The sequence below is a fragment of the Aethalodelphis obliquidens genome, unplaced genomic scaffold, assembly GCF_003676395.1.
Source record: "Aethalodelphis obliquidens isolate GAN/ISIS:26980383/991018 unplaced genomic scaffold, ASM367639v1 scaffold5, whole genome shotgun sequence".
In the NCBI taxonomy this organism is placed as follows: Eukaryota; Metazoa; Chordata; class Mammalia; order Artiodactyla; family Delphinidae; genus Aethalodelphis; species Aethalodelphis obliquidens.
In genome coordinates this window covers 47,349,691-47,371,248 of record NW_020837949.1, presented here as the reverse complement: position 1 = coordinate 47,371,248, position 21,558 = coordinate 47,349,691, and the positions used below count along the sequence as shown (strand labels likewise).

Sequence of the window (21,558 nt, the reverse complement as noted above, 5' to 3'; positions counted from 1 at the left end):
GAAGGAGCTGGCCCCTCGTTTGTTAATAGCTAGGACCTTTTGATGAATTGGAGTCTGGTACGGTGTAACCTCTCGTGGGTGGTGGTTCAAGGAAAAGGCCTTTTCTTTCTGTGTCCTTTTTTCCAGTATGTTTCAGTGGGTTTATAGGCTTTAGTGAGTGGCACTTTTGTTTAATAGGAAGTTGAAAAAGACATGAAGGACTTTTCTAGTCTGTGGAAACGACTTAGTGATTCTCAGAAATACATCTGATTTCTGCACTTTTAAAATACAGGCTTAATGATCCTTAACTGTGGTGAACTTGGGCTGCGAGGCAGACCCGGTTTCCTCATATACCTCCTTGGAGCTCAGTAGCCTCCTCTGGGTTACGTTTAGGACTAGGTATCGGTTTTGAGGCTTGAGCTAGTTTATGGAGATGAAATAATCTCTGTAATGTGTGTCACACATACACACCGCAACCTATCAATTAGAAAACTTAGGCCGAAAGAGAAAAAAAATTAAATGTGTATATATGTGTGTGTGTGTGTGTGTGTGTATGTGTATTTATATATGTATGTATTTGTGTGTGTGTGTGTGTATATATGCCTATTAGTAAGTTTTTGCCCTATTAATAAGTTTTGAAGTTGGTTAGGGTTAGGGGGCCAGTGTTCCCCTAATAAGTATCCTATGAGCCAATGATTGATGGTACCAGTAACATAAAAACAATTTGAAATCTTGTGACATTCTCCGCTTAAATTTTAAAAGGAAAAGAAAATCAAACCAAGCATGGTCCTTTTGGTGACGCTGTCCTCAGCAATAATATAAAATTAACAAGGCAATTATCAGGAGTGAACGGGCATCTGAACAAGAGCCGTTTCCACCTTGGGCCAAGGCTTTCTTTCGCTACCATTGCGTCAACACCGCTTAGAACGTTGCGGTAAGTGAACTGGAGAGTGGGGCTGTAGGTAGCCAAACGAGGTAATTCACTTAAAAAAGTCTACTCTAGTTTACTCATCTGTCTCCACTATGGATTGAAAGCGTATGCTTATGCTTAGTTAAATTTTGGCAACAGTCCCCAGCCCTCCTTCACATTGAAAGGGAATGATAATTTCACATACTTTTTTGAATATTCATAAAGTTTTTATTGGCATTGAATCTAGCCTCATCCTAGGCTTAACTTTGCCTGCGTTTTCCAGAGCTGTGTGCAAAGTATAAAGAGGTGGGTATGTGTTTAGTCTCTTATTTTCATTTCCTCTGCTGTATGCTGACTTTGTTTTCATTGTCTCACTCTTACTATTTTCTTACTCTTATCTGCTTTTTACCTCTAAACCAGTGGGCAGTGGGACTAATACTATGATTATTCTTGCAAAATCTGCACTATTAGCTGTTGGGTCGGGAAACTTTGGTGTTGCACAGGGCTGCCCATTCTGCACGTCATGGAATATTTCGTACCTATTAAATGACAGTGGTGACTCCCAGAAACAGTGGCAACTAAAAACTGGTTTCACATATTTCCAAATCCTCTTGCTGGGCCATGCAAGGAAATTGTGCCTTCTCTAGGAAAGCCGATGAAAATGTGCCTTTTGCTAGTATTTAAGATATATATACTTTTTTTTTTTTGATTTTTTTTTGGGCTGCGTTGGGGCTTCGTTGCTGCGTGCGGGCTTTCTCTAGTTGTGGCGAGAGGGGGCTACTCTTCATTGGGGTGCGTGGGCTTCTCATTGCGGTGGCTTCTCTTGCTGCGAAGCGTGGGCTCTAGGTGTGCGGGCTTCAGTAGTTGTGGCGCGTGGGCTCTAGAGTGCAGGCTCAGTAGTTGTGGCTCGCAGGCTCTAGAGCACAGGCTCAGTAGTTGTGGTGCACGGGCTTAGTTGCTCCGTGACATGTGGGATCTTCCCGGACCAGGGCTCAAACCTGTGTCCCCTGCATTGGCAGGCGGATTCTTAACCAGTGTGCCACCAGGGGAGTCCCTGCTAGTATTTACAGAGGGAACTTTATTAGAATGATGACAGAATCTTCAGATGACTTAAGACTTTTACCTTAACGTGGCCTTTAAGTGACCTGCTAGTACTGTCAAATGTTCACATGCTTGACATTTGACGCATAGTGCGGTAGGAATCTGAATCAAGTCTTTGAATGTATTTTTACCCTTGTATTCAACTGACACGGTGAGATGGGGCAAGTTCTGAACACAACTGCTGGCTGCTTTAGATAGGACTTGAGAATGCCTAGCTTTCTTCTGGAGTAAAAGATAAAAAACACTCAGTTTGATACCATCATTCTCAAATGTCTTTTACTAGTAAGTCAGTGATGGTAATCATAAGATTTAATACTAAGATGAAATAGCCTCTTACCAGGCCTTGCAGAGAGCAGAGAGGTCTGGCATGATCACCACTGTGTTTCATACACAGTGTCACATTTTGTAGCTCTGATTCATGCACAAGAAGGAAACTTCTCAGATGTTTTGTTAAAGATTACTTCAGCCTATACCTCACATGGACCAAACATATATTGTTGCTGGAGAAGCAAGGATACTTGTATAGAATAAAGATACCAGGAAAACAGTTCTAGCCAATAAAAATCATTTGAATGTGTGAAAAGCAAGCCAAGACTAGAAAGTTGTAATTTTTCAGAATATTCAAAGATATTCTTTTTACATGAAAACAGTTTAAAAACCAAATGCACTCAAAATGTCTTAAAAAGTATCCAGAGGCAAAGTGGTCCCATTTGGGAGCGGGTTACAATTTTAAAGTCAAATTTTACTATAGTAGAGCAAAAAAGGGAAAGAAAGAACTTTTTCTTTCTTCTGCTAAGTTATTCAATTTCTAAAGGCAAGCTGCTTTTGACCAGAATGAAGAATATACCTGGTTTTGCATTTAATTTCTTTGCTATCATAGTTTTTCCTCTCAGGGTTTCATGGGGCAATTATTTTAAATTGCAGTGGAAGACTTTCTGGAAAGGTACAGATGACAAGGTCAACTGAACCCCTGGTCACCTCTTATTCCAATTTTTTTTTTCTTTTCTCATCAGTTTGTTCGTATTGGGAGTAGGTAAAAGGAAGAGTTTGCTTTTCAGCCTGTCTTCTGAGGTTGGGTTCAATCTCATTAGAAACAAGCCAAGTAATTTTGTTACATTCAATATTTCCTTCAAAACCTGAGAATCTCTAAGCTAGTGTTTTGTTAACCACATGCATGTCAAATAAACTTTTCATTGAAATGAGGTGTGTCCTGCCAAAAATGTATTGTGCAAGGTGGAAACAGGAAGAGGAACACAGACTTAGACATACGGCCTTGGGCACAGACACATACCCTGCAGAGACTAATACGCTGCACCTCTAAGGTCCAGCACTGTTGCTTAACAAGTATGTTCTGAACTTCTGAACCCATAGGTAGGAAAGCTGTGAGACAGTATTGTGTGAAACATAAGTAGAAATTAGCCAGTAACTTTGAAAAGAGGGCTCATATCCAAAGAAACATATGGAAAACTTAACACAAAAACAAAAAAAAAAAAAAAAAGAGAGAGAGAGAAGACAGAGGAATCTAACATATGAAAACCCAATCCCACTGGAATGTTTTTTCATACACAGTATAAACGCCACATAAATAAAACCACAAACCTCTGCTAAAGTACACGAGAGGACGTGAGCCCCCAGCACTCTCTCCTGTGAGGGCCGGGAAGTAAGGCCCTATGAGTTTCCAGAGACAAAAGCTCTTTGGAAATCCTTCCTCCTAGGAACCATGGGCCTGGTTCGAAGGGACATTTGCACAGTCCCTTAAGCGTGATGCAGCCTGTGAAACAACCCTAAAGAGGTCTGTGATTCAGGCTGTGGGACTCTGAACTTTGGGGATACCAGTGAATGGTGGACATCTTTTAAGGACAATGATATTCTGGTTTGAACGGGATGGCAATGTTTAGCTGCAAGTGGTCTGGGTAAAGCTGAGGACTCCCAGGGAAGAGTTCTGGCTGTAAACTGCCCAGCAAGACACCCCCATTCTCGCCAAGTTCTGTTGAAATTTTCGCTGAGAAGGTAGAGTCCCACCCTTGGTCTTGTTCCCTGTATAAATCTCTAGTTTGAAAACTTTGCAGCATTCAAGGCGTTTCAAGCTTGAGGGCTGAAATGTCACTTTAAAAGCGGGGTTAAAAAGGTCACACAGCTGCAAATAATAATAGCCCAATGAAATTCAGATTCTAGCTGCAGCCCACTTCAAGAATAACACTGAAACAGGAAACAAGCCTACTAGATCTTTTTACCAGTAAAGCTAGTAAGAGCACATCTGATAAAATGAGTGTGTGTATGTGTGTGTGCGTGTGTGAGAGAGAGAGACAGACAGACAGACAAAGAGAGACAAAGACATACATAACAAGACAAAGACACAGAGAAACAGACATATAAAAAGAGAGACATAGAGTTTTCAAGAGAGAAGATACACACAGAAAAACAAAGACACAGAGAGACACAGATGCAGAGATGGATACTAAGACCCACTCACAAAATAATTGATTTTCTTGGACTGAGATTCAAGGGTGTTTATTTTTCTGTTTGAAGTTACGATATTAAAATAATTCTAAAGAATTTTAAAATAATTTAAAAATTATTTTTTAAATAATACCTCTGTAAATGGTCCTATTTACCATGTTTTACTAAAATGGCTCTGTATCACACATGAGCAAATAAAGTAGTGAAAGGTACCATATCCTTCAGATTAAATATATAATTCCTTTCCAATAGCTAGCCACGTGTTGGGAGAATGACCCTGCACCCTGGCTTTTAAAGTAGAATCAGGCATCTTAGAATAAAATACTTTAATGTGTGCTTTTGCTGAATTTGTGTTGGGCTATTACTGAGTGTGGCTCTTTGCGTTTCTGACCAAGACATTGAGAGAAATATTTGGTGTTTTTTTTTTTTTTCCAGAGACATGAAGTACAAATTGGCTATACCCTTAACTAATTTAGATAATAAACAATCTTTGCTTCCAGAAACAAAGTAAGACTGATCTGGAATCTCACACAGTGTGATGAACTCAAGATGTTTGTCGGCTAACCTTGGCATTTTAGGAAGGACCTGTTTCCTCTTCTAGAACCCTTTCTGCAGTCTAGTAAGCTCAACAGGGTAGCGAAGATCTGCTTCACAGGAGTCCTGCCAAGAAGACTCATTCCACGCTCATTGTAGGGCAGTAAAGGCTGACAGAGGTTGTTAACATCGCTATTAAAATGCAAGCCCCCTTTCAGATCTCTAATGCATTCATGTCCAGATTAACAATACCAGAGCTGATGAGGATATCAATATTATTATTAGTGCTCATTTATATATACAGTTGTGGCTTTGAAGTTCCCAGAACTTTTGGTGTTGATAAAAGTGCATGCCAGATTTTCAGATTAAAACAACATTTTTAGTGTCTTACTATTCCAAATCCCATATCACTGTATGAATGTGTTTGCTCTTGTGGGGGAAATTTGGGCCATTGCACTGAGATCGGAGTTTGCTGTTAACTAAGAATCGGTAATGACTTACTATGATTTAGATGGGGAAGCATCACTGTTGGCTGATTCTAGCAAAGCAGATGATGTAGGTTTTTTTCCCTTTGGGCTCAGTTGTTGCTCTTAAGTTGAAAATACGTATTTACAGTATTTTGTGTAGACTATCCAAGTTTTTTGTAGCATTTGTTTTTTGCAGTGTTTGCCCTTCATGAAGTAGTAATTCCAAGTATATACCTAAATGCCTGGCAAAGCATTTGAATGGATTGCATCAGCCATTGTGGAAGATTTCCCATTTTAGACCAGGAGGAATTTGTAGGGTCAAACGCTAAACAATGAAAGAGATTCTTGCTCATTGAGAGGCCAGCTGAATCCAGTGGCAGTTTAGTTTGAATTGTAAATCAAACCTGTCATCTCCTTGTCGACTACGAAAAAGCTCTACTCGCTTAATACACCATTAGGGTTTGTTATTAGGGTTTTGTATTGTTTTCCAAAACTCTGAAGGGAGATTAGACTCTTGAGGCATTTGTTCTAAGTGAACATTGAAGCTAAACTTTGGAAAAGGAGGAACAAAAAATGATACTATTTGTAAAGAAACTCTGAAATGATTAGACAGCTCCCTCCACAATTATTACTGTATTTAACCAAAGATATGGGGCACTGGGTGTTACTCAGAGGGCCCTCTCGGGGTGCCATAAACAGTCCACACATGGTTAATAGACTGGACTCCAGTGGTTTCAGCATCTGTGACAATATTAACAGACTGAATTCATAATGAATTCATACCTTTACATGTGAAATTTAATGAAAACTAGACTGTTGTTTTCACCAAAAGCAACTTTGACTTTTTTCCATTAAACCTGGTGAGATTTCTTCTCTGGTCATAACTGGGAACAGGTGGAATTATTGGCCTGCACAAACTCTTGCCCTGCTGAAAACTTGGCTGTGGGCCGAAAAGTTTGAGGACCACTGCCTTAGGAGTAGGAAAAAAGCAAGCTGTTTGAGACGGTTTATTGTGGTGATTCAGGATTCATTATCCATCCCACAAATATTTATTGAACGCCTACTATGGCAGCTCTGTGCAGTGCAGCTTGGGGTATGGCGGTTGCCAAGCAAAACCTGGTTCATTAAAACATCCCAGCTAGTAAAACAACTGAATGGGAAATGAGAAGATGAGGCCTGACCTCTGAGGACCAAATGCAGAACAGCCTGGCTAAAATCATGTCTGAGTAATTTGCCCCCCATGTGATGGATGATAAAAGAATATACACAGGGCTTTAGTAGAAGTCTGCTTGAGAGAATAATTATTACAATGTGTGCTAGAAAAGAACCATAATAATAGACCATAAAAAGAGATCATGGCTCTTGACTAATACATCAGACCAGATCATACTGGTTGATAAAAGTAATGAAGCCTGCGTGGTAGAGTGGTACTATTTAGTAAAACTATCCCCAACACCCACACAGGAGGAATGAGCAAGGGTGTGCTGTTTATAGAGGGCTAAATGTGGGAACGCAGAGCATCAAAATAAAGCAGTTGAGGTTCACACATATATATACACCCACTCAGACCTTATTCATCACTTAAAACATATTTTATCTTAGCAGCTGCCATTTTACCTCAGGACACTTATTCCAATAGTATGTTGCCAAAGCATTTGGTCCATGGGATTCATAGCATGTGATAAATTGATACAGATTCATATATGTTTTAATAATAAAATAATACAATGACTGGTAACTCAGTTGAACATAATGAACTCTAAACTATTTGAAGGCAGACTCAGTAGTTGTCTAATTGATCCTATTCCTCTAAGTGTGGCGTCCAGACTATGAAGGCTCAATAAGACAGAGTAAATCTATATGACTGAAATTTTTTTTGTGACTGAACGTTGTTCAGTCTCCTATCACTAGCATCATATAATTCCATGATATTTGCTGCAGTTCGTATGCAAATTATAACCAATAATTAAGATAAGGTAGCTCATGTTGACGTTAAGCAGAATTGATAAACTATTACCATTAAGGGCCTGAATTTATGGGAAAAGTCGCATTTTGGTGGACTCAGGTTTGGGATAGAGTTGTGACTATGGTAGAAGAATACTTCCTCCTCATACTGATGTGGCAAGGCTTGGTCAGTCTCTTTCTTCACTTTGGCTTATTAATGAATCCCCTTTAAACTGCAGCAGTAGCACTTCCAATCTTGACCACTTCTATCGGTTGGACATTAATTTAATTATTATCACGAATTACTTCTTTCAGATGTAGACCATACATGTATTTATATGGAACTTTCTTGGAACATTCCCATTTTACCATCATGTAATCTTAATATTGGTTAATAATATGACTAATATTGGCATTCTTTGGTTACTTTAGCAACGAGAATTGTTAAATGATGTCCAAGAAAGACTTACTTTATAGCAACTTCTCCATTATACATGAGGAATAGTTAATATTAGAGTGAGGTTCCAGTAACACTTGTCCACAAAACCTCCCCCCACCTCCAAACACACACACTTAAATACCTTTAAGACCTTTCTCCATAATTTGGAAATGGCTCCCTAACTGACTGGTGTGATACAGGAATGAAGGAGTTGAAGATTGATATTCATACCCCCATTTAAAGGAGGGGAAATTGGGGCATGAAGCAGTTTAGTGACCTGGTAATGGTCAGGCAGATCATGGACCCAGAGACAGAAAAGTTCCAGGGAAGTGTTTTAAAAAGTTTACTAGAAAAACAAGGCATATTTAATATTAATGAATAACCCAGTTACTATGCTGTTTGTTCTATCTTGGATCAAAATCATTTTCTCAGCTTTAAAGTCACTCTTTATTTGGAGGCTTAGAAGTAAGTCATCAGCATTCACAGCAGGGAGGAGGGATGCTCTATGATAAGTGATGGCAAAATCACATGAATAATGAGATGTGAGAAGTCATTTTAGTTGCTCATGACTTTCCTCAGACAAGGGCAAGTGGAAAACTTCGGAAGATACTTGTATTTTTTTCCTTCTTCTTCTAAATATAATAGAGTAAAAAAGTTTAACCAATATTCCTGATACAGGAAAACTGTAAAATTATTCGACATTACTGCCTTGATAGGTGACTAGTCATTCCAAATGGAGAGTGAAAAGGGCATTACTTAGTGAAAATTGAGGAATAGTGATGTGAAGAGAGTTTACATTTAAAAATTTTTTTTTAATATCTGACTAGGAGTGTTATCTAAGGCAAGTGTTTTCACTTTGTGTTTCAGAAAAGTGAAAGTATGCCTCTATTTCCCAAAGAATATATGTGGATATATTAGTGTTTGGGGGAAGGCTGTAATGACGTACAAATTAGAATTGGTTTTTTTTTTTTTTTGCAAGATGATAAAGTTTTCTTGGATGAAGGGTAACTATTCCATGAGTGAAGCAGAGTTTCCTCTTTCAAGGGTGAAGGTGACTTAAGCCTCCTTTGGAATAACCTACAAGTAGAATTTTAAGGAAGCACAGGACTTCCTTTCTTCAGAGACAAAACAGTAGGTTTTAGTTCTGTAATGAAGCCGTGTCCCACCAGCAGCACATGGAGCTTATTTAAACTCAGTTTCAAAACTGGCAAAAAGAAAAGTATGATTTAGAAAACTATTTAAATTGTGGAACTTCAATTGTATAGTATTCCTTATGATATTTTTAAAAAAAATTATGTTACTGTATAGATTAGTAACCACACAATCATACATATTGTACTTTTATCGGTTTGGGGGAAGATTTGCAAAGATATTTGATTACGCTCAATTTTTGCCTAATGAACTTACCTTAGAACCTAACCCCTGCATAAGAAAAGACCATACTATAGTTTAACATATGTCTGAGATCACAACATAAGGTTTCTCCCTGCAAACCTACCTTATTCCAGACAACTTATCTAGATCAGAGGGGCAGTCGCCTTAATCTGATTTTAATTTTAAATTAGCCTGTAAAACCAAATTAATGAAATATTTAAGGTAATGCTTTTTGCATTTGCTGATTTCTCGTCACTTCTGCACAACTTGGATAGCTTTTGTTGAGGCATCATCAAATGCCTGAGATGAAAGAGAATTTAAGACCGTGGCTCACTGCCAGGGTCATTTGCTAAGCTGGCTGTAGGGCTACCTTGCGTCCCTTGTTCATACTGAATCTCAGTGGGGTGATCATGGGAGAATCATTTGACCTGATGCTCAGGGTTGGTCCTCACACTGATGATTGCCCAGTAACTACCCTTCTCTTGCTCTTTGCCTTGCACAGGTGGCGTTTTACCTGATAATAACACCCACCAGGCAGAATTTCTGCTGCAATAGACATTGTTTTTGGTTGCACTTTGTTGGCATTTTTTCTTCAAAGTGCAGTAAATATGCACTCAAGAAAACACAGTGGGAACTTGGACTGCAGAGAGCCTAATAAACTTGAGCAAGGCAGGACCTGTTGTTCATGTTTATGTTTTTCTCATCTAATTTGGGAATTGGCATAGGAGGGGGCTCCGAGCCATTGCCTTTCTCAGGTAGAAGCAGGAGATATTCATGAATTTCTGTTTTCCTTCCTCTCTCCCCCTGACCCTTCAGATTTATGAGGAATCCAAGATGAATTTGGAGCAGGAGAGGCCGTTTGTCTGCAGTGCCCCAGGCTGCTCCCAGGTAAGTGTAGGGGGGTCCTCCACTCTGGCCTGCAGGGGATGCAGTACCTTCCCCACAGTGGGGCAACTCTCACTTGGCAGTCATGCCTGTTGTTGGCTTTTCTTCTTCACCAAGATATTCTCAAAGTCCCCCTCACCACCATCATCACCATCATCATCACCATCATCATCACCATCATCATCATTTTCCACTTTGACTAGTTTGAACTACTTCCCTCACAGCCTCTGAAATACATCAGTGTTGGCCATTTCCATCCATAACTTTCCCCTGGAAGCGAGCCAGCCGCATCCTGCCCGCCAGATGTTCAGGATTGTTATTTCAGACAGGGGGAAAGAGGGTGCTCTTTTTGACAATAGCCACTTGAATTCTGGGCCTTTGGATTACTGGTAAAATAGCTCACCATCAGAGACTGAATTCGATTTTGTTTTGTTTTCCCGTTTGAGTAAAATAAACCCCCTATGACTCATCTAGAACCCATAGTTTTTCCATTTATCTAAACTTTGAGAGAGGAAGTTGGCCTGCTATGCTGGGTTAACCCTCTTTTAGCCTCTGATGGTTGCCATCAAGTGGATTAGACGTGAGGCTTACATGAGGTACTGTGTGTGGAGTGTTTAGTAAAGGACCTGCACGTTGTGCTCAATTGACGCCCACTGTTGCTATGGTGACTGCTGCTACTATTGTACTAGAACCCATCTCTGAAAGAAACTGGAAACATCCATCATCTAAAATCAGAATTTGACCTTTTTCCTTTGGAACAGGATGGTGACTTTTTTCTACACTGGACCCTTTGGATATCTCCAAGTTCCAGTCGTTGGAAAATGACCACACATGGTGCTCTCATGCCAAGATCTTCATTTTATGGGATAAAGGACAAGCTTAGAACTCAGAGCACAGGCATGTGGGTAGTTATGCTCTCTTTCTCTGAAGTGCCCAGTAGTTTCAGGTGGAATCAAGCCCCACTCTCTTGCCTGTTTATGTTGTGGGGTTGGCAGCACAGTGTAGAGCAATGTCTGGGAGTCAGTGAGAGGTGATGTCCATTAAGGACCCTTTTCATTGTATCTCCCCAGAGAGTTTGAGGAGGGTTCTGGAAGCTTCCTGGAGGGACTATGTCATGAAAACATGAAATGTTATTGCCTTGCGATGCCGCTGTTGACATCAGCCACCAGCTGAGAAACCAGCCTCCTTTGCTTGTGTTCTGGCAGATTCTCCAGGGGCTTTTATATGAATGTTGGTTTTTACCTAATAAATAAGGAAAGCAGTAGAGAATATTATTTTGAATTTCAACTATATTTTGGCAAGCTGGTTTTGGAGGTCCTTTTGAAATAGGAAACACTGGGAAGACACAGATAGGTTGAAGTACTGGGAAAAGTTCTGCTAGACCAGGACTCTCCATTGTGAATGCAGAAAATTGCCTTATCTAAGTTAAAACTGATTTCCACTTAGTTTCCTTAAGGGGGAGTCTCAGTAGCCAGAAAGAATCCAATAACTTGAGCAGTTTGCTTTGCTTTGGCTGTAAAAATGTGACATTAAGTTTTATTCAATTTGAGTCACTCAGCACATTTTTGAGGGGCCTGCTCTGTGCATAAAACACGTGTATCCCTGCCTTCACGGAACTTCTAGCCTAGGCATTACATGTGGAACCACATGAGCAATTCATCAGTTAATTAATGAATTGCAATTTTCCATGAAGGAAGAGCACAGGCCACCCTGAAGACCATCCTAGGGGGATTTACTTTACTTGGGGAGGATAATGGAGGTGTCTCTGTGGAAGGGGCATTTAAGGGAAAGGGATCCTCAAGACACTTAGCAAAGGCCAGAGAGGGTTCATGGCAAGTTAGGGTTCCAGGAGAGTCCAGGATTGTGAATGATGGTAGAGGAGAGCCTTTAAGAAAGGGGTATTTAGCTGCATCCAGCATTTGGATAAGTCAGAGAGAAAAGAAGTGCACAGAGGACATTGGACTGTGTGGCAGAATTTCCCAAGCTTGGCACTACCAATATTTGGGGCTGAATAATTCTTTGTTGTGTATGTGTGTGGGGCTTCCCTGTGCATTATAGGAGGCTTAGCAGCATCCCTGACCCCTATGTGTTAGATCCCAGTAGCGCTCCCCAGTGGCGAAAACCAGAAATGTTTCCAGGCATTACTAAATGTTCCCTTGGGGGCCAAATTGCCCCCGGTTGAGAGTGACTGCCCAGTGACTTGCATTTTGGCTTTAGCCTTGTTTCTTTTTGGATCCTTTCCCTTTTGGGAATCACCTACTTCTAAGTGATGCTCCCCCATTCTATATTTTAGGTATTGCTCTAAGCCATCTTTTCTCCTTTTTGGAATCAGGCAGGGTATAAATAAATAAATGCTACAGACGTGTGGTCACTGGTGTCAGACGCTGCTAGAGCTGGCACAGCGAGAGGCCTGAGCAGGGGCTGTTGGGTTTGGCAGTTGGCTGTTTGCCGGCGACCTATGAGAGAGGAGTCGGGGTGGGGGCCAGATTGAGTGAGCGGGTAGTGAGGAAGTGGAGGTAGCCAGCATAGAGGAGCCTTTCAAGAGTGCTAGGGAGTGACGGGAAGCAGAGTGATATAATGGTAGCCTGAGAAGGAAGCAGCTTGAGAAAAGTTTTTTTTTTTTTTTTTTTTTTTAACATCTTTATTGGAGTAAAATTGCTTCACAGTGGTGTGTTAGTTTCTGCTTTATAACAAAGTGAATCAGCTATACGTATACATATATCAAGTCAAGGCTCGCCAGGCTGGATTTAGTCAAGGGCAAGGAGGAGTGAGCATGCTGGCTTGAAGGACCACAGCTGGAGTGCCCTTCCCCAGACTACAGGGGTGTAGAGGATCCTGTGGCGGGGGGGGGGGCGATGCTCACTCCTCAGAGACAGGAGGGAATGGAAATAGGACCTATGAAGTTAATGTAAATTCTGAGATGGAGGTGATAAAAAATGTTGAAGGGGTGCATTTCAAATGACCTTGAACTTCAGTGAAGGAGCAGGTCATTTCCTTGAGAAGGCTGGATGAACTGAGGAAAGGTTTGGAGAAACATGAGACTTGAGAATTTACATAGCTTCTTGGTTTTAAGGTAAAATTCCAAGCCTCTTCCTTCAACCCCCACTACATTTAAATGTAAAGATATATCTAAAACTTGATGTCTCTATTTAATGTGGAAGTGTTTCTTTTTCTTGATAAGCTATTATAAAAATATGAGCATCTTTCAATTGAAGAGATGTTAGAATTGAGAAAGTATGGTGGTTGGCCAGTGATTCCAGGGGTCTCCTGGTGGGGTGTTAGGGAATCAGTCCATCATGGCATTTACTTGAGCGACGTTCCATAGCCTGGGACCTGCATGGAGAAGAAAGGATGGCTGGGAATTGGAAAGGGGAGTAAATATGAATTATGAGTGCTTGCGCTGCGTTGGAGGTGATGGATGGATTCCCCTCCCACCCCCTTTTTCCCTCATTGGAAAGAACCTTTGCTCTATTAGGAATGGCCTATAATACCTGGGAGGTTTTGTGTGTGTGTGTGTGTGTGTGTGTGTGTGTGTGTGTGTGTGTGTGTGTGTGTGTGTGTGTGTGTGTGTGTGTGTGTGTTACGGCTCCTTATAAGTTAGCTTTGTCCCAAAAGTGAGGAGAAACAAGCTTCTCTTGCTCTTTCTGATCTCACAAAGTCCAATGTTAATTTCACTGTTCCTTTGCCCTCTGCATTTACCTCGTTTTAAGTTCCAGTGGCCTCTCTCAGCTCTGTATCTATTGCAGACTGTACCTTTTGGTTATTTACAATTTGCTATTTTCCTACCAAATAAAAAAAAAATCACAGATATCCTGTATTGTCTTATTTGGAAGGTAATTATAATTAATATGAGATATCATGGAGATTATTAGTAGTATATAATAAGTATTCTTGTTTATATTCTATTTTAGGTTATTATTTTATGGAGCCAAAAATGGCTAACAAAATGACTGCAAATGAAGGCTATTCCCATGTTGTTTTTTGGTATATATTACGGAAAAGAATTATAATAAGGCTTTTGACAGAAAGACTACGAAATTTAACCTCTGTGTCTAAGCCACATATGGTAGTGTCACTTATTTGATGCAGTCATTCTACTATAGTGTTATAGAGGACCAGATGATCCTGCAGGAAAAACCCACATGTCATGAAGACTTCTGTGTATTCAGAAATCTGGCATGATCACCATGTGTTGCAACTTCTGTACTCTCCAATTTATGTTATACAAATGACAAAGAAATAAGTGATATTTATTTGAAGAGCTACTTTTAGAATATTCCAAAGGATTTAGCCCAGTGAATCCCCTCATTCCCGTGAATACAAATTATGCTGTTTGCAGAAAAGATTTCTACCTTAATATACAATGGTAATTGAAATTTATAATGGCTAGCCTGAGGAGCTGGGATGCTCTGAGAGATTTTCTAGATTGTCAAAGATTCGGAAATATTCAGCAGACTTTATTGTCTTTTGTTGAATTTTCATTTGACTTTGATAAAGCAGATACCCTGTTAAGTTCAGTTATTAAAACATACCAGTCTGAGTCAGGATAGGCTGGGATCTGCTGCAATAACAAATTAGTTCAAAGCTTCAGTGACTTGACACAACAAAGGCTTATTTCAGTTGCCCAAGCGTACATTTCAGTTATAGATCGGCAGGATATTTTTCATAATCCTTCAGAATTCAGAGATGCTCTTCGTAATTCTTCGGAGATTTAGGATGATTGAGGGGCCACTATTTCTTGTATTGTGAATCTCTTTGCTAAAAGGGAGAGGGTCTTGCCCCAAGAAATAGATGCTCACATCTGGATGACATGTCACTTCCATTCATGACTCAATGGGTAGAACTACTCACACGGCCCCACCCAACCACAAGAGGGCCAGGAAATCCAATTCCACCATATGACCAGAAGCCAGACAGCTGAAAATATTTGGGCGCAGCATTTTTGACAACCATAATATCATTCCCCGAAAATTAAAAATAAAGTGTTGGTTTACTACACTGCATGGAGTATAGAACACTCAAAATAATTTGCTGTTACTATAAATCACATGTATAATTATAATTAATGAGATAATCAGTGTGCAAGGTCTTCATAAACAGAAACATACTATGCAAATGTCATGGGGTACATCTGTAGATATATATGGCAAATAATTAAGCGTGACGTGTAGTTCTTTTCCAAAGTTTGACATGAATGCATATGTGGTTGCGTAAAATAATTTGTCATTTTACTTACCATGCTTTCACACTTTTTCAGAACTAATTTTTTGTTTTCCTTGTCACGTTTGCAGTGCTGAATGAATCTTTTTCTTTATGATGGTGAAATATATATTACAAAACTGAATGGCTCCTCTCCCCTCTCCCTTTTTTTCTATTTGTTTGACAGCGCTTCCCAACAGAGGACCATCTGATGATTCATAGGCACAAGCATGAAATGACTTTGAAGTTTCCCTCAATAAAAACAGACAGTATGTTATCAGGTAAGGAGCCATCAGGCAAAGACGCTTTGGGTGATCAGATCAGCCTCATGTGAGATACTTGTTCTACAGAATAGGATGATTTCCACTGGCAAATTCTACACCTTGAAAATCTATATTTCTAAAGTATAGCTGAGGCTTAAAATAATGGTAAGCAGGAATGTAATCTGCTAATGTAGTGTTCACTCAAATAATTGGAGAGCTCTGACTTCTTGTTTTCTGGAATGTGAAATATTTATTACTATGAAACTTGGCTCCATGTAAGGATTTTTTAACATCACATACCTGTAATTACTCAAGCAACAGATGTTAATTGAGCATCTGTAATGCACACTGCACTGTTCTTAGTGCTGTGGAGGCGCGAAGATTGATATGATTACTGTTTTCGAGGACATCACAATGTGTGTGTGAAAACTTAGCTAAAATAGAGGACTGTCCATCATATATATCAAATGAGCATTGTAAGGAAAAATGCTATGTGGCTTTAGCAGAAGGAGCTCTCTTTCTGGACTGAGCTGGTCAGTGAAGGTTTCCTTAAGAAATAGTACCTGCTTCATAATTGGGAAATTAAATAAGATAATGTGTGGAAATACAAGTGCTCAGCAAATATGATCATAAATAAATAATAATGATAATCCATCAATTAATTTCCATTCTGTCCCGTCTTGAGAGGTAGTGTGGTAAATTAGAAAGAGTGCAAGGAGTAAGGAAACTTGAACTCTAGCCTGGCCAGATGACCTTGAACAAGTTGGTAAACACTTCTGGGCTTCAGTTTCTTTTTCCATTAAATGGGAATGATTTTATCTGCCCAGTCTATTTCACAGGCTTATTGTGATCCAATGAAAGCATGTAAGTGCAAGAGTTTCATAAACCCTAGCAGGGCAATTGAAGCATTTCCTGTTGCCTTTCTCAGGCTAGAAATATTTCACTCAAGCCACTGTCTCCCTGGCATCGTGAAAGAAATAATACGCCCATGAACATGTTTTAAATGATATCAGAAGAGAAACTGACTGCACAGGCAAAACTGGCTCGTATAATTGAGCATTTCTATGGCAGTTAAATTTTACAAGTATTTTTTTTTTTGCTGTACGCGGGCCTCTCACTGTTGTGGCCTCTCCCGTTGCGGAGCACAGGCTCCGGACGCGCAGGCTCAGCGGCCATGGCTCACGGGCCCAGCCGCTCCGCGGCACGTGGGATCTTCCCGGACCGGGGTCCGAACCCGCATCCCCTGCATTGGCAGGTGGACTCTCAACCACTGTGACACCAGGGAAGCCCTACAAGTATTTTATTATCGCTCTTATTAGTAAATACCCTAAGAGTTTTTTCAGACAGGTTATTATTACAACCCACATTTTACAGATAGAGATGAAGGGGCGTGGGAGAGGGAGCAACTTTCCCAAACTCACCAACAGGGCAAAAAAATAGGGCCCTTGATCCTGCAGTCCTAACCCTCTGACTTGCACCAGCTACTGCTTTGTCAGGCTTCATCAGTTTATATATATGATCAAATACTCCCAGTGACGGGACTGTCCACAGGTCTTCACTGTCTGGCCCGTGACTTGTTAGTGGTGCAGATGGGCTGTGATTTGCAAGACTCTCGTGTTCAAAGGCAGCTTCTTCCCTTCCCTCCTCTACCACCTCTCTCTCAGCCTGTTTGTTTTTATTGAACTAGATGGCTCTTCAGAAATAACTTTGTCTTTCCTTAAGTCTAGAAACAGAGATGCAGAAACTCAAATTTCTAAGAATTACGAAAGCCTAGAAGGGTTAGGAAGGATGTTCTGTTCTTTTGTTTTTATCATTTATTACGTTCTATAGAGTCACACGTGGTGTAACCTTATAGTTTAACGATGAACATGTATAGGAAAGTAGCAAGGCTCTAGACTGTGGAATTCCCAATATTTCAAGTAATAAGTTCACCCTTTATTTCTCCCAAACAGGATCCCTAAAATAGGCTGCCTGGGGGTAGGGAAGTGGGAGGTGAGTGTGAAGGAGTGGTGATTATGTAGCGATATGATCACTATAGAGGTAAGTACCAGCATAGTATCTCTCAGGTAGACTGTTGGGATGGCCCTACAGGGAGCCCCATCCAAAGGTCTGAAAAAAAGTAGCTAAAGATGTGGGAACGTTTCTATAGATTTCCTATAGGTTTTTGATGAAACTCTTGAAGCTTTTCAGTAGTTCTTACCAGATTCTTATTAATTTGTTATGTCAAACTCAGAATAAGAAAATGAAGGGAGAAATAACTGAGGAAAACCAGCATGAATGATATAAGGGCATATTTTATTTTGCTTTCTCAGGTTTTATATTGAAGCTGGTATGAGGCCATTTCATACTCCCAATGAAATTAAGTGCTAAATTTTTTTAAACCATTTTTTAATTGAAGGATAGTTGATTTACAGTGTTGTGCTAATTTCTGCTGTGCAGCAGAGGGACCCAGTTATACACAGATATACATTCTTTTAAAAAAATATTCTTTTCCATTATGGTTTATCCCAGGAGATTGGATATAGTTCCCTGTGCTAAATTTTTAAACTTGCTACCCACTCTGCATGTTTGTAGTCTCGTAGAAATTTCTTGCTGGAACAGAATACAGAGCTATCCAGTCCAGCTCCAGAGGCTGAGGTGTCAACTACATGTCATATGCCAATGTTGTCCACACTGAATTGTAATATGCTATTTGCTGAGTATTTGTGCTTTGCATTTTTTTTCCAGGAAAGTCTTTAAAATATATTTATCTCAAACATCATTTCAGTTTTAGCATATTAGATTGTGATTGTCAATATGACTGAAGTTTTATTTGTTTGTATCTTAATTTACTCAGATTTAAATTTATCAAAAGCTTCAGAATCTGCTTTTATTAAAAATATGTTCATTAGAATTTTATTTCTTAATGTACCTTAAACCTATTTTGTGGCCTCTCATGAAGATGAATAATTTTGTACAGCCCCAAATATAGTAACAATAAAAATAAAAATAGTATAAATCAAACCTTAAATCAGAAAGCCTCATCAGGGCAAAAATGTTCAAGGCTATTATTTTTTTTCAAGCAATATTTGGTCTATTTTTTTAAAGCAATATTCAATTACCCAAAATTTCATTTCAGATGAATTGGAGTTTAACATATATTAAGGAGATAAAGTATAGTAGGTATGTTTATTACTAATTTCAGGGTGTCTAGCTAACCTAAATTTTGGAAAATCACTTCATCCTTCTTTAATTGCAAATATTGTAGTTAGGGAAGTTATTAAGATATCACACATATACATTTGAAGGGTAAATGTCCAAAGAGTTGTAAGATCTGAAATAATTTTATAGCTTTGCCATAAAGTCCATTTTATTTAAGCCAGGTAGAATTTATTACTCAAAATGACTGTAAATAATCTTTTTTTTTTTTTTTGGTAAATAATCTTTGACATGCCACAAAGCAGGATAATAAAAGTGACGGTCATGGTGTTTTATTAACATTAGTCTGCTCTTACTGATAGACAGTAAACATAAAACCTCTCCTTCTAAAGGGACAGTACATGTCCCTAGTAAGGACATGAATAGGGGTGGTGGTGTTGGATTCTGAGGGCAAAGACTTCCATTCCCTCCCACCTTGGTCCTTCCATCCTTATTTGGGCTCTGTGGTACATTTCCAGTGTCCTGATGTGACGAGGGGCATGAACCTTTCCCTTCAACTATTCTCCGTCTGATAGAAGATAATTTCATGGTGAGGGAAGTTGTGATAGCAAAGGTTTTTAGGTGCCAGTTTTGAAATGAGAATCCATTGAAGACAGTATACGTCCACATACAGGTTGTAAAATTACCAGCTACCACATGACACCAGATCTGTTTGGCTTGCAAATTACGATCAAATTTCAGTATTAGAGACAAAGAGGATGGTGTTTGGGTCTATTTTAATGGTATTATGTCTAGGTATCCAGAAATTCCTAAATCTTGCCCTATTAAACATCCCCACCCCCACTTCTTTACAGGGTTCCCAGGGTCTGTACAGGAAAAAAAAAACAGAATAGGAATCAAAGTACAACTTTGTAGTTGAACAAATAATAAGCAAATAATATACTAAATGAGAACTCTGTGTGTGTATGTTGTGTGTTGGGGGAATACGGTAGAAATATTGACGTAGAAGATGACTGATTTTGCTTCATGAAAGGGAAGATGAAGTTCAAGAGTACTGCAAGCCTTTCCCAAAAGATAAAACCTGATCCACACTCAGGTGGGAAACCTGAGAAAGAGACAGGGGACCATGCCTTTAAATGCCTAGTCAGTTCCCTCACCAGACATCACAGCCCGATTAATGCTGCAGGCAACTGGGCTGTGCTTGGAGAGAAGTCAGGACAGGCACCAGCTGAGGTGTGGGAAGAGGATCTGAAGTTGCCCCTTCATCACCATTCATTTAGTCAACAAACCTTTAATGAGGGCCTGCAAGGATCCTATTGTGCTGGGTGCTGGGGATGTGGCATTGAACCAGACAGATGAGTTCCCTCTTCTGTGGAACTGATTATATGCTGTTGGGGGTAGGGAGAAAGATAATAGACAAAAAACCCAAAAACCAAACAAAACCAAAAATCCTCAGATAAATAAACAAGAAAATATCAGTTAGGGAGAAGTGCTCCGATGAAGATAAAACATGATAATGTGACATCAGTGGCCAGCCTGCTCCCCAAGGGAGGTCAGGACAGGCCTCTTCTAGATGAGTGCCATTTCAGCCAAGACCTGATGTTCAGCACTCCAGGCTCAGGGGTTCTTTCTCCCTGACCTCTGAATATGGTGGGGCTGGAAGTGGTAAAACCCCAAGACCAGATGCAGTGCAGCTGACTGTATCTTGCGCTGACACATGGAAGAGAGGCAAGAGAGACTGGCTTCCTCATCCCATCTTCCTTATCACCCTCTGATGCAGAGCATCTAATATAAATGACAGTGTAGTCCTTCAGAACCCAACTGAGACCTGGATTAGGTCTAGAAGTAGGGCCTATCTCTAGTTCCAGACTCTGAACCTAATACTTACTGTGGAGAAAGCAAAATGTTTTCAATGAAGTAGAACTTTTGTCTCCAAGAGATTGTTTGTGATCAACCAGGCAATCTCAGAACCCGAATCCATTGCTCATGGCTCTTTGCTGTAAACCCTACTTAATAATCCAAGAGCATTTTAAGGGAGGAGCCAGAGGAAAGGTGACATATCTCACTCCAGATTCTTTTTGGAATGAACTGGGATATAAAAAGTAAATAAATCTCTGTCTCTGTCTCTGTCTCTCTGTCTCTCTTGCGCGCGCGCACACACACACACACACACACACACACACACACACACACACACATGCTAAGTGTGTCCCATACTTAGCTTCTTTCTCTTCCATTGATGGTAAAGTTACATAGTGACTTCTCATTATGGAAATTAATCAGATCTTTATGGAACAGAGGGTGATGGAGTTGGCTTGCATCAGAGGGCAGCATGATAATAGAAATAGCTACCATTTATTGCCTTATCTTATGCCTGTAATATTCCCCCTGCTTTATATACATTGTCATTTAATCCTGGCCACTTTTTTTTCATATGAGTAAACAAGATCAAGAGGATAAGCAATTTGTCCAAAGTCCCTATCTGTCTATAATTTTCTCACTGTACACATAGATTTGGTGAGGTACACATATTATTTTTAGTATGTTTCGGCCTTAGATTTATGTTTGGATATAAATCTATGAACTGATTTTTCTTATATTATTGACTTATCCCTTCAATACTCATCAAATGGAGAGACTGGTCAAACATTTTTGGAAGGAGATTGTAGCAACACATACGAACCTTCAAGTTGCGAACTTTCAAAGATGCAAACGTTCGTTAGCGTGTCCAGTCACATAAGTTAGTTCATGTTGTCATGTGAGTGCATGTGGTTGTGCTTTTGTGTAGTTTACTGTACTGTGTTTGTTTGTTTTTTATGTATTATTTGTATGAAAAGTATTATAAACCTATTATGGTATAGTACG

General features: G+C 39.8%; 1 protein-coding gene across 3 annotated transcripts in view; it reads left to right on the top strand.

Annotated features, from left to right (window-relative positions):
* Window positions 1-21,558, top strand: part of CREB5 (cAMP responsive element binding protein 5) — a 416,133-nt gene that overhangs the window by 64,606 nt on the left and 329,969 nt on the right. For all 3 annotated transcript variants that reach the window (XM_027102311.1, XM_027102312.1, XM_027102313.1), the window contains exons 2-3: window positions 10,025-10,096; window positions 15,480-15,573. In XM_027102311.1, coding sequence (XP_026958112.1) covers window positions 10,043-10,096; window positions 15,480-15,573 — 148 coding nt within the window. In that variant the 5' untranslated portion in view covers window positions 10,025-10,042. The remainder of the gene's footprint in view (window positions 1-10,024; window positions 10,097-15,479; window positions 15,574-21,558) is intronic.